This window comes from Tiliqua scincoides, chromosome 14 (genome assembly GCF_035046505.1).
Source record: "Tiliqua scincoides isolate rTilSci1 chromosome 14, rTilSci1.hap2, whole genome shotgun sequence".
Classification (NCBI taxonomy): Eukaryota; Metazoa; Chordata; class Lepidosauria; order Squamata; family Scincidae; genus Tiliqua; species Tiliqua scincoides.
In genome coordinates, this window is record NC_089834.1 from 1,639,381 (window position 1) to 1,652,954 (window position 13,574).

Sequence of the window (13,574 nt, forward strand, 5' to 3'; positions counted from 1 at the left end):
AATAGATAAAGATTAAAGATTAAAAGATAAAAAATCTATCCACTCTATCCACCCCCTGAATAATTTGTTCCTTTCCAACTTTCTTAAAGACCCCTGTTCCTTCAATGTGTTCCTGATTGAATCTTAAAATCTTGAGCCAAGAACTGATCAGCAATTGGTTGATTGAAGATGCCTGACTTTAAAAATCCTGTCTTTTCCTTGCATTTAGATAGGACTAAGTTTTGCTGGAGGCAGGAGCACTTACTATGCTTAGGGGTCTGGTTCCTCTGAGCTTTTTGCCTAGGATACTCACTTCAGCTTTTGGCTTATGAGGCAGTAGGCTGATATTACGTTCTGAGGTTTGGGACAGGGTTGTCAGATCTTCCCTTGAGAAAGCCACACAGAGATGGGCAAAATGTTGGAAGTTCAGATTTTTATTATTTTTTATGAAAACCCCATAATGCATTTCTTTCCTGAAGAGTCAATACTTGCCCAGCCCTGCCTGGAACTTGAACCTAGGACCTTCTGCATACCATGCATAGACTCTACCGTGGAGCAGTGCCTGTTCCTGATGACTGTGGGAAGCTGCTTTATCCTGAGTCAGGCTGTGTATCTGAGTAGTTTTAGTGTTGCCTGTCCAGGTGGATAGCAGCGCCCTGGGGCTTAATGGAGAGAGGCTGCCTGGGGTCCTTTTCAGTGTCAGCTTTTACTTGTTTGGAAGCACTTCTATTATGTTAAATGAATTCTTGTCCTGCCTGTGGCTCTTTCTGGGATTGGAGACCTGAGTGGCTTGAAGCCTTCCCCCTAGATAGGAGTGGGAGAAAATGGTGTTATTTTTTCTGAATTTCTGTGTTTTCCGAAGGTAGAAGTGCAGAAAGTGATATGTTTTTATTCAAAATCTTCATTATAATTATAAATTTTAATAGCTTTAAAAGTGTACCAGGTAGGTGATATTTTGTCAACAGATGCAGCCACTGTCATTACACATGCAACCCCCATTAAATAATAAATAAAAACCAGATAAGACTTTTTTTTTTTTTTTGCAGATTTCAGGTCTTTTTTTTCCTCCCCCAAATTAGAAGTGCAGAAAGCAGCGTTATGTGTTTTATTTCATTATCACCATTTCCTCTACCCATAGAGAAGGTGCCATTGTTCAAAACAGCAACATGTGGGAGCTTTTAGGGCAGCTGTGGGGCTCCATGGGGCACCCAAGTGAGGGAGCTGCAGAGAAGGTGTGACTGAGGAGGTGTTTTGCTCTCTTCCAGGCATTAAAACAGGAAAGTGCATTGGTTTCAACACCTCCCATCGCACCTGTGAGATCTACGGTTGGTGTCCAGTGGAAGCCCAGGCCTTGCCCAGGTACAACAAAGACCCACATCCTGTAGCCGCCTTTGTATTGACTGCGCAACCTGTTGGCACAACGTGGTCACAGTCCTTCAGCACTGTCAGGCTAGAACAGACTTCCTTCTCTCAGAGGGTTGGAAATGAGTTGGGAATGACTTTGCTTCCCATCAGATGTGCCTGCTGCTAGTTTTGGTCACATAGCTGTTCAGGTCTTCTGCAGGCAAAGTCCTGCAGGTCCCCTTTAAGCAGAGGCACTAGTGGGTTGTAGATATGCACCAGATACCATGTCCATCTCCAGCCTTGGAGAAATCTACCAGAGGCAGCAGTTCCCAGAGTCCTGCAGATGACTTATAATGTACATTTCTTATAATGTGGCCCAACTTACTGTCCAAATGGGTTAAAACTTTTGCAAGATCCCAGTTGCCCCATTTCTTTGTTCTCAGGCTGATCTGTTCTGTTTCCCCATCTAGGACACCACTCTTGGGTAAAGCAGAGAATTTTACTCTCTTTATTAAAAACGCTGTCAACTTTACCAAGTTCAACTTCTCCAGGTAAGAGCAGAGATCCTTAACCACTTAAGGCTCCCTGTGCTTGGAGGCAGACAAGTTTTCTGATTGCCCAGTCCTATTCCCCACCATGTTACAGCACACGGCCACACCAATGCAGGTTGCACAGCATGTTGAGGTCAGGAGAGGGTGAGAGGGCAGGAGGTATGTGTTTGCTGCCTGATCACATGTGAATCTCATGGACGTACACTGGCCATTTTTGTGGTGTATGAGGCAGGGGGCGGGATGGGCAGAAAATGGTGGATATGAGCTGGCAAGCATGTGGCAACAGCCCAGTTTTTGTGCTGCTAGTTCCACCAGCACAAGGCTGTACCATTGGAACCTGAGAGATTGTTTCACACCAGACCATTGAGTGTTGGCAAGACTCCGTTTCTCCACTATCAACTGGAAGTAGAATTAAAACAACAGTTTCACACAACACTTGATATCACTCTGCCCATCCCCACAGCTAAGATTATTTTATATGTTCTTGCAGAATATTAGTCAGAAGCTGGTCAGTTAAGGGGCTTTTCATCACAAATCTTTCACTTGTATTGAACAGGAAGTAATGAAGGGGCAGAACAGTCCAAGGAAGAAGCTTTTAATTGAAGGTGCAGCCTACCCATAGCAGACTAGTGGTGCAATAGATGCATTTTACTGCAAAAACTAGCCACAAATCAGATTAATAAAATAAAAATAAAAGCATTGTGATTTGCCACGGCCATTGTCCAGATTCTCTGTATAAACTGAGCAAATGAAAGATTCCAATTTGTCAGGTCTTTGGCTTCAGCTTCTGTTCCCCATCAAGTAGAAGTGGATTTACTGGCTTCCTTGCATTTTCTTTTAAGTATTGGTACTAGGGCCATTTTGCTATGGAAGAACTAAAAGAAAAAAAATAAAAGGAAATTAAGGCCTCCATCTGTGAAGAACCTAAGCTACAATTTGTCACTGAATCCTCCAGGTAGAAGCGTCCTTATAAGGCCTTCTGAGGCCCGGGGAGGCTGCGCATGGCTTCCCTGGGCCTCAGACCACCTCCCAGGTGTAACCGGAAGACTTTTCCAGTTGCATCCAGGAGGTACAGGTTGGCCTCGTATTCAGGAGGACTGACAGTGGGTCAAATCCGTGGGTCCCGAATCAGCAGATAAGGAGACACGACTGTACAGACAGTCTAGCAGATGATGAGATTCCCAAAGGTAGCAGTCAGTCCAGGAAGAACAGAGGCCAAGCAGACAGCCCTGTGTGGCCACTTATGAAGACCAGTTCTCAGACAGCTGTTTTTGGAAATGCTTTAATTCTTCTCTTGGTTAGAACCAACACTCTAATGACATCTGATGAGTACTACTTCCAGGGGTGTCGTTACGATGCTGTTGCCAGCCCATTCTGCCCCGTCTTCCGTATTTGCGACATGGTCAAGGCGACTGGAGAGAGCTTTGGTGACTTGGCGCTGTGGGTAGGTTCCTTTCTCTGGGCCTTTCCCAGGATAGTCAGCAGGAGTAGTATAGCAAGAGCTCAAGCACCAGCTGCAAGGGTCTTGAGGGGGGACTCCAATCCTCCAGTGATCACTGGCTGAGATGCTTTTAAAAGGAGATCAGGGGAACTGGAGGAGGAGAGGCCTCTCTTTGGGTATGAGGATAGCTGTGTGGAACCTCCAGTGTCAAGCCCAGTATTCCTTGGAATGCCAGTTGTTGAGGGAGGCATCAGAGTGAACAGCTGCTTCTCTCCTCTGACTGTACTTGACTTTCCTGGGGAGGCCTCGGGTTGGCCACTGTTAAGAGCAGGATGCAGTCCTGGTCTGTGGTCTGATCCAGCAGGGCTGCTACTTTGATGATGGAGAGGCCTTGCTGACTTGAAAGACAGCCCCAACTGTACCAAGCCCTGGGTGGGGGGGGGGGTCAATAGCAGGATTCCGCAGTGTGACTGTTCTTCAGCGTTGGGAGCTCTTCAGTCTAGAAAAAGGCAGCTGAGTGGGGACATGATTGAGATGTACAAAATGATGCAGGAGAAGGAGAGAGTGGAAAGAGGGATGTTCTTTTCCCTCTCACACAACACCAGAACCAGGGGACAGCCACTAAAATTGAGTGTTGGTAGAGTTAGGACAGACATAAGAGCATAACAAGAGCCCAGCTGGATCAGGCCATAGGCCCATCTAGTCCAGCTTCCTGTGGTCCACCAGATGTCTCAGGGAGCACACAAGACAACAAGAGACCTGCATCCTGGTGTCCTCCCTTGCATTCTGACGTAGCCCATTTCTAAAATCAGGAGGTTGCACATACTCGTTATGTCTTGTAACCCGTAATGGATTTTTAATAATAATAATAATAACAACAGGTATTTATATACTGCCTTTCTTGGTCTTTATTCAAGACTTTATTCAAGGCGGTTTACATAGGCAGGCTTTATTTAAATCCCTTATTAAATAGGGATTTTTACAATTGAAAGAAGGTTCTTTCTTTCAAGAACCACTACATTCAGGTGTTTCATTCTGATCTAGCTTCACATTCTGGCCTCCATCCTACCACGCTCAGAGCAGATGGAATGACTTGGCTCAGCTTGTCAGCTGCTTCAAGGTCGCACGGTGCAGGTGGCCTTGAACTGGCGACCTTGTGGATGTTATCTTCAGGCAGATGGAGGCTCTACCCTCTAGACCAGACCTCCTGCCCAGACCTCCTCCAGAAACTTGTCCAATCCCCTTTTAAAGGCCAAAGATAGCAGTCAAGGTAGGCCAAAAGTAGGCCAGATGCCATCACCACATGCTATGGCAAGGAGTTCCACAGACCAACCACACTCCGAATAAAGAAATATTGAAGTAAAGATGAAGGGAAATGTTTCTTTACCCAGCGTGTCATTAATCTGTGGAACTCCTTGCCACAGGATGTGATGATTGCATTTGGCCTAGATTGCATTTGCTTTTAAAAGGGGGGTTGATGGAGGAAAAGTTCATCACAGGTTATAAGCCATGATGGGTAAATGCAACCTCCTGGTTTTAGATTGTCTCTGAACGCCAGGGTGCAAGGGAGTGGCAACAGGCTGCAGGAACCTTGTTGTCCTCAGTGCTCCCTGAGGCATCTGGTGGGCCACTGTGAGATGCAGGAAGCTGGGCTAGGTGGGCCTTTGGCCTGATCCAGTGGGGCTGTTCTTATGTTCTTAAACTACAATTCCCAGGAGGCCTTGCAGGTCTCTTGTTATCTGGTGTGCTCCCTGGGGCATCTGGTGGGCCACTGTGAGATGCAGGAAGCTGGGCTAGGTGGGCCTTTGGCCTGATCCAGTGGGGCTGTTCTTATGTTCTTAAACTACAATTCCCAGGAGGCCTTGTAGGTCTCTTGTTATCTGGTGTGCTCCCTGGGGCATCTGGTGGGCCGCTGTGAGATGCAGGAAGCTGGGCTAGGTGGGCCTTTGGCCTGATCCAGTGGGGCTCTCCTGATGTTCTCCACATAGCTCTCAGGCCCCAGTGCCTGTTGTTGTTTTGCTCCTCTGAAGTGCTCATGGTCTGGCTCTCACGCAGGGGGGTGCCATTAGCCTGCACATTGACTGGACCTGCGACTTGGACCGGCCTCCCTCGGAATGCCAGCCACGCTACTCCTTCCACCTGCTGGACAAGAAGTACAATTTCAGGTGGGGGAGTCAGACCCTCTGGTTTCTCCTGGCTGTGTCAAGCACACCTATCCATATGTGCCTGAGCCAGCAGTCAGGCTCCCTCTGCTGGAGGTCTGCAGCGGAGTTCGTGGGTGGGGGGGTTCGGCTCACTTCAGTGGCAATCAGACTTCACCACTTCCTCCAAAAAAGCCAGGATCATCTCAAATGAGCAAGCAAAAAAGGACTGGGGGGGTGCAGGTCATGCCATTTCCCTATGCCCCCCCTCTCTTTCTCAGTGTCTCCCAGACTGGTAGTCTGGCTGACTTTAGTCATCTAAGGCAGCCGTTTTCAACCACTGTGCCGTGGCACACCGGTGTGCCACGAGTGGTCCACAAGTGTGCCACAGGAATTTGGGGGAAGGTCACTTATTAATAGGGCCAATGGGAGATGTGAGCCCCCACTGGCAGCATGGAGTGCCTTGTCAATTGTCAAAAACCTGATGGTGTGCCTTGACCATTTTAGTGTCTTGTCAGTGCCGTGAGATGAAAAAGGTTGAAAATCACTGATCTAAGGACTGAAACCAGAGTGCCGCCCCCATTCAAATAATACTCTTTGAACCAAACCAGATTAAAAAAAATTTTTTTTTTAAAGAAGAGAATGCTAAAACTTCACCCAGACAGAATTTAGTGCAAGACAGCGAAGAAAACAACAAAGAGCTAATTAAGTTTTGAAAATCTCCTTACACCAAGTTTCCCTAGCTGGTTACAGAGAGAGCCAGTCAGCATCTTAACCCTTGGCTAGTGGAAGGGCAAAGGGCCAGTTTGCCCCACATGCTTTTATGTCAAATTTAGCCTGTCCAGATTCAGGGGCTGCTATGCATTCTGCTGACTCCTGCCAAGAGCTTAATGGGGTCCTTAATAATCTGCCCCCTTTCAGTGTCTCCACCTGAAGTTCATTTAATTGATCACCCCGAATTCCACATTTGGTCCTTCAAGGTGCTGAGATGACGATCTTCACACCAGCCCTTTTCCTCCTCTTTGTGATGCCTTTGAGAAAAGTTTTATTTTTATAACTCCTTCCAAGCCAGAAATGCCAAGAAAGATTCCAGGCCAGAACATGATAAAAGTACAAAAGAAGCTTCATAAATTCTCCCAAAGAACATCCCACTTTCTTTGCTTTGAACAAACAGTTCAAATAAGTATAGGCGTCACTTGAACCCTCCGCCCCCCAGAATGTGGATTCCCAGCATAGAAGGAGCAGCTTCCCTCTCCCCCCAGAGCAATGGAAATAGCCCACTTCATAGGCTGGGAAAGCAGTCATTGTTTGGGGTGAAGCACTGAGAAGGCAGAAGGAATCACACCTGAATAGGTGCTGGGCTCAGCCCCACCACCTGTTTTCAGTGTTGCCATCCAAGGTAGCAACATATGAATAAGCAAGTGCAAGGATGGTGAAGACTTGTCTGGTGAGAAAGAGACGACGGAACCACTCAGCACCACATCAAAGGGGAAGCACATAAAGTGTTTGTTCCAGTTTGTGGGGCAGAAGGGGGATATTTATGCAGCTTCACAAGAGCAAGGGGCAGGTCTGCAGACTGAGATGGCTGAGAACAGTATAAATCCAAGCCATTTGGTCTGGGTGAGCTACAACCCTGAGCACTGACAGAACTTACTGATGTGCTCTTGGATCTTTGGTCCATTGCCTTTGAGAAATCCTGGAGCTGCCGTAAGACTGGAGACTAGCTAATGTTTTCCCAGTCCCAAGGGAGGACTGAGCCGTGCAGAAGAGCGCAGAATGAGGACCTCTTGTGATGTGAAGTTTTAGTGGCAGCTGCATCGCCCTACAGGCTTGTGCTCCTGCAAGACACCTTGGTGGGTCCACTAGGACAGGCATCAGCCACTTTCAAGCCTGTCCTTGGAACCATGAGGACTAGAAACATCAACGTGCTTTTTTTTTCCCCCTTCACATGAAAGCTGAGATTGTTCTGAGCCAAAAGCAGCCAAATTCTTCCTAAGCAATGGACAAGTTGGTTATGGTAAAGCAGAGCCAGAAGGCAGAGAGAGGAGGAATTGCCTGTTACCTGACATTCATTTCCAGACACTTGCCTGCTTCACACCTGCCTGGTTCCTTTCCAGAACCGCCTCCTATTATCGAGATCCACGGAACCAGCTCCACAGAAGTCTGCTGAAGCTCTACGGCATTCGCTTTGACATTTCCGTCCATGGCCAGGTAGGGACCTGAGTTTTCCCCGGGGCAGATCCCTGCTAGAGAGACGCAGCGTGAATCCCACCCGTTGTCTCAGGGCTTGGCTTGAACTGCAGGCTCTGCTTTGCTCCCTCCCGGCCTTCCCGGCTTCCACTCCAGCTGGGCCCCCAGCACTCAGCCTCCCTCCTGAGCTTCTCACATCCCATCTCCTGCCTCCCGTTTTTTTGAAACCATTGTTGTGGGCTGCTCAGCCCCCATGAACTTCACTTTCCCCTGCAGCCCCCCACTGCCTTTTCTTCCAGAGCAATGTGATTAGGAGTCAGCAGGATCCATTGCACTTGGACTCTGCGCTGTTGGGGCCTCACACACTGCGGTTGGTCTCCTCCTCCTCCTCCTTTGCCAATATCTCTAGAAGGAGTTCAAGGCCCAGACACTCCCTGGCAATGTTGTGCTTACCTCTGTGCCCTGAGAAGTCTCACTTGCTGAGGCCTGCTAAAAGCACAAGAGCAGGACAGCGTTCTTTTTCTCATCAGTTGGCAGCCCCCACCCAACTGCATCTTTGCCATGTGCTGTTCTGAAAGTGTGTTTCTCCCAAGGAGCCCAAGAGAGCCCTCCTTTTGCATCACCTTCAATCACAGGGTTGTTTCCATCAAAGAAATGCTGTGATCCTTTAACCCGTCACCCTCTTTCTCTCTCTCTCTCTCTTTCTGTTTCAGGCTGGGAAATTCAGCATAGTGCCCACAGTCATCAACTTGGGGACTGGGGCTGCCTTCCTCGGTGCTGTAAGTATGCCCAGATAGCACCCCCTGCCCAGGGTCAAGTCCAGGTTCAGGGGAGAAGTGCTTTGGTAGGCTCCAAGACCTTGGGGTGGCGGGTGGCAGGGGCAGCAGCATTTTTTCCTTAAACCAGTAATGCCTGCCTTGTTGCTGCAGCGATGGGAGTGAGGGCATCGTCCTGCTGGGTACAGGGAAATAAAGATGGCAGCTGCCATGGAGCACTCTGGGCCGCTGCACCACTACCACTGAGGGGCTTGTGGCAGCCGCTCAAAGCACTTCAAAGCAGCCACCAGCTTCTGTCACTGCAAGTCTCTGTGCAGGGCCTGTCTGGCGGCCTCAGGCCCCTGCCAAGGACCTCGCTTGGCCAAATCTGCCGCTGCTTCTTAAAGAGCCCCACTGAGGGGGGCCACCGAGGCAGAGGCGCAGCACAGAAGGGTCCTCCAGATTCAGCAGTTTGACACTCAGATTTGTGGTGGGCAGCAAGGCCTCCTCCTTAACAGTCGAAGCAAGAACCTCCATTCTGCGCACGGTGATTTTAATGCGTTCCACACGTGGGCTCCCCACGCCCAGCTGCATTTCAAAAATGGCTTCTGTAACTGATTGGATGCATCATCTGCTGTCTTATGGAACCATAAAGGAAGCCCCTTCTGCTCCTAGGCTGCCGTCGTCTGCGACCTGGTCCTGCTGTACCTGGACACAAAGGCAGAGTTCTATCGAAGCGAGAAGTACGAGGAGGTAATGCAGACCCCCAGGCCAGTCCGGCTGCAGCAGGCCTTTCTGTTGGAGCTCTTGCTCCTGTTCCAGCAGCTCTTGCACTGCAAGCAGAGAGCTTCTGTTCTGTCCTGTGTCAAGAAGGGCAGCCCTGGCGGGTGGCAGTCCTGCTTTGCAGGCAGAAGGTGCCAGGTTCTCCTCCCCTGACATCTCCAGGCAGGGCTCAGAGAGACGCTTCTCTCCCAGAAACCCTTGGGAGCTTCTGCCAGCTGTTGTAGGCGGTATGGAGAGTGATGGGCCAGGGGTCTTGACTTGGTGCATTCTGCTGATGCCCCAATGTACAGGCCAGTGTGCGGGTGAGACATGCGGCTGACTGAGGCGACCAGTGTCGGCCTTAGGAGCTGCAGGGCACAACTGGAAACATTGTTTTGCGTGGCCCAGGTTTACAGCCAAGGTCCATAGACTCTTAGAGAGAGACATAAAATATATTACAGGCTTCGTCTCTCTCTAGTCGAATGGAAAGCAACAAAAAAAAATGCATGTGAGTTAAAGGACCAAGCAGAACAACTTTTTCAGAGAAATAAATTTTATGCCTTTCTGCAATTAACTTATGTAATTTAAGTGCAGTAAAATTAACCTAGCACGGGGGGGGGGGGGCGCTTTAGGCATGGGCCTCAATTGGGAACAATTGGGCTAACTGGCTTAAAGCCAGCCCTGGGGGTGATCACCCCTGAGGCTGACAGAGTGGTCACTGCAGGCTGCAATTTGGGGGTGCAATTGCACTTCAGGGTGCACTTCTCCACCCATCTCTGTCTGCTTGCCCCCCATCTCCTCCTCCAGAAAGTGGCAGAAGTGTGGAGAGTGGGGGGTTAGAGTGTCTCTCCCCTTCCTCCCCTTCCTCTTTTTCCAGTTCAGAAGCAGGAGGAGCAGCGGCTGGCACCAGATTGTCAGGTCAAAGGAGGGGGCAGTGCCTGGCCTGCCATCTCCAGGGCCAGACCATCTTGCTGCCGCCCTCCCGATGGCTGGAGGGGGAGTGTTTACTGCATTGCTGGGGGTGACCCCTTGTTCCCTTTGCAGTGAGTCTTTTCTACTGGAGGGGCATGTTCTGGAAAGCAAAACATACTTTCAGAGGGGGGGGAGCAATGAGCAAAGTCTCCAATGAGCCTCTGGCCCGCTGGAGATTTGTTGAAGCCCGCACTGGTCCAATGCAACTTCTCTCAGTGTGAGGGCGACTGTTTGACCTCTCATGTGAGCTGTGGGATGAGAGCTCCCTCCACTGCTTGCTCTTTCACATCTGTGATGCAGCAGTGGCAGAGAAGGAAAGGCTGGCCTTGCTTTGTGCAAGGCCTTTTATAGGCCTTGAGCTATTGCAAGACCTTCATTCATTCATATAAGTTCATCTTCAATATATTCATTTATGTAAACTTATGTAAATTTATTCAAATTTTAAATGTAAATTAATTCTATTTTTCCCCCCGGCCCCTGACACAGTGTCAGAGAGCTGATGTGGCCCTCCTGCCAAAAACTTTGGACACCCCTGGTCTATGGGATAAGCTTGCTGGGACTAATATTGATAGGAGGTTGCTGCTTTTAATGCAAAAATTATATACCAATACTACCTTGAGGGTAAGGATAAGTGCAGATGGTAGACTGATGGAGGAAATTTGTTCTACCAAAGGTGTTAGACAAGGGTGTTTGTTGGCCCCACTTCTTTTCAATCTTTATATCAACAACATCATTGTAAATGTTCTAACTCATGCAGATCATTTCCCCCCCCTCAATTGGAAATCATAAGATTGCAACCCTCATTTATGCAGACGACATTGTTTTATTATCTTTGAATAGGAAAGGGCTTAAGAGAATCCTAAATTAGCTGCAAGATTTCAGTGATTCAGAGCAATTGAAGGTGAATTACACCAAATCCAAAATAGTGGTTTTTGGCAAGCATTCTCCAAAATTTAGTTGGACTTTGGGTGATCGCAAGATTGAACAAGTTCCTGCCTTTAAATATTTGGGTGTATTCTTCGACGAAAGAAACAGCTGGAAATTCCAACTTCAGAACGTTAAAACTTTAGCACAAAAATCAAGTTATGCCTTATTAAAATTTTTCCATTCTAGAGGAGGCAACTTGGTAATTCCAGCTTTAAAGGTTTTCTCAGGGAGAGTAATTTCCCAAATGTTATATGGTATAGAGATCTGGGGTTTTAAACAGAACAACATATATATTCCCGAAGTTGCTCAAAATAAATTTTTGAGGCACATTTTAGCTGTTCCACCATCTACTCCGGCAGCTTTTCTTAGAATGGAGACAGGTATGGTATCTATAAAGGCCAGGGCTGCCGTAGCTATAATTTCTTATTACAAGAGAGTCCTGGACATGCCGGAAAATCGTCTTCCTAAACTTTGTTTGGCCGAGCAGTGGAGAAGAGGAGGCTGGGCCACTTTGGTGCAAATGCTCCTAAAATCTAAAGCCCTTTCTACTGACATTTTTGTCTTTTCTGAAATAAAACAAATGCTAAGGGAATGGATATTTAAACTGGATAATGATCAGGACTTAGATATAGTAAGATCTTCAAATTTTTCCCAGTTGTACTGTTTCCTGAAACCAAGTCACTCAAGAGTGCAATATTTATATTCACTTACCTTTGCCTCCTTGAGAAAGGCGTTCACTGAACTGCGTTTTCAAACTATGCCAACTGCAGTTCTAGATGGGAGATATATGTCCATTCCCAGGCATTTGAGGCTTTGTATTTGCGGAGCAGGACAGATTGAAGATGTTGTACATTACCTGCTTCATTGTCAGCTTTATCAAAATCCTAGGGTAAGATTTTTGGAGCCTATTTTGGCTACCCTTCAAGGGGAGAACACACTTACTTATGAAATTGTATTGGTTACTTTCCTATTGTGACCCATCGATCACCTATAGTGTGGCGTTGTTTGCTAAAGCTGCCAGAACTATTCGTGCCAGCTACCTGGGGGAAATAGCAGTAGATTGTAAAGGAGATTCTTTAATATGATGGGTGTAGGTGCCTTTTGTGCTTGATTTTGACCTAATTTTATCATTTTATCATTGTTTGTATCTTGATGTATTTTTGGATTTACATGTTTTATTTTATTGTGATGGCTATTAGCTAATACAATAAACAATCTTTGACTTAGCATTGAGGGGGGTCCTGAAGGGGGAGACTACAGTGTACCCCTGGTATCCACGGATCTGGCATCTGCAAATTTGATTCACTGCGGATGCCGTGGATACCAGGGGAAAGCCACTTCCACTTTGCTTGTCAAAGTGGCTTCCTGAGAGCTCTGGGAGGCCTTCAGAAGTCTATGGAAGCTTCCTCAGAAGGACACGTGGTTTGCTCATCAATCAGAAGGACACGTGGTTTTGCTCATCAAGGTGCAAATGAGAGCGACTAAGCTGATTACGGGGCTGGGGCACCTTCCTTATGAGGAAAGGCTACGGCATTTGGGCCTCTTCAGCCTAGAAAAGAGACGCTTGAGGGGGGACATGATTGAGACATACAAAATTATGCAGGGGATGGACAGAGTGGATAGGGAGATGCTCTTTACACTCTCACATAATACCAGAACCAGGGGACATCCACTAAAATTGAGTGTTGGGCGGGTTAGGACAGACAAAAGAAAATATTTCTTTACTCAGCGCGTGGTCAGTCTGTGGAACTCCTTGCCACAGGATGTGGTGCTGGCGTCTAGCCTAGACGCCTTTAAAAGGGGATTGGACAAGTTTCTGGAGGAAAAATCCATTATGGGGTACAAGCCATGATGTGTATGCGCAACCTCCTGATTTTAGGAATGGGTTAAGTCAGAATGCCAGATGTAGGGGAGAGCACCAGGACGAGGTCTCTTGTTATCTGGTGTGCTCCCTGGGGCATTTGGTGGGCCGCTGTGAGATACAGGAAGCTGGACTAGATGGGCCTATGGCCTGATCCAGTGGGGCTGTTCTTATGTTCTTATGTTCTTATCCACAGATCCGTGTGTCTGTGGGGGGTCCTGGAACGGATCCCCTGTGGGTAAAAAGGGCAGACTGAAGTACCTCTCTCTTCAGCCAGCAGTAGGGGAAGATGGCAATGTAGCAAAGCACACAGCCCCCCTCCCTCTCTCGTGGGGCCATATCCTGAGTTGGCTGCACATCAGTAGAGCACCTCTTGACCCGAATACCCTATTGTGTCTTGTAGGCAAAGCCCCCCAAAGACAAAGTGAATGGTGCCACATAGCGCTGCGGATGGGATGTGCCCTTGAGGAGGGAGACCCAGTGGCATGACGGGCATTCAAGAGGATGGGGCTCTGTTTGAAACTTTGAATCAGCTGTTTAAAGGAACTCCTGAAAGTCAAGACATTGGTGTCCACCAGAAGATTTCTGTTGAAAGGATCTCAGCTGGGAGAGATTCCTCTCTCTCTGCCAAAACCCTCAGAACGTCATGGC

General features: G+C 48.0%; 1 protein-coding gene across 1 annotated transcript in view; it reads left to right on the forward strand.

The window, feature by feature from the left end:
• Positions 1-13,365, forward strand: part of P2RX6 (purinergic receptor P2X 6) — a 31,812-nt gene extending 18,447 nt beyond the window's left edge. Inside the window, exons 8-15 of the mRNA XM_066609947.1 lie at positions 1,245-1,338; positions 1,794-1,874; positions 3,177-3,318; positions 5,371-5,480; positions 7,574-7,667; positions 8,360-8,425; positions 9,077-9,154; positions 13,327-13,365. Coding sequence (XP_066466044.1) covers positions 1,245-1,338; positions 1,794-1,874; positions 3,177-3,318; positions 5,371-5,480; positions 7,574-7,667; positions 8,360-8,425; positions 9,077-9,154; positions 13,327-13,365 — 704 coding nt within the window. The remainder of the gene's footprint in view (positions 1-1,244; positions 1,339-1,793; positions 1,875-3,176; positions 3,319-5,370; positions 5,481-7,573; positions 7,668-8,359; positions 8,426-9,076; positions 9,155-13,326) is intronic.
• Positions 13,366-13,574: the final 209 nt, after the last annotated feature.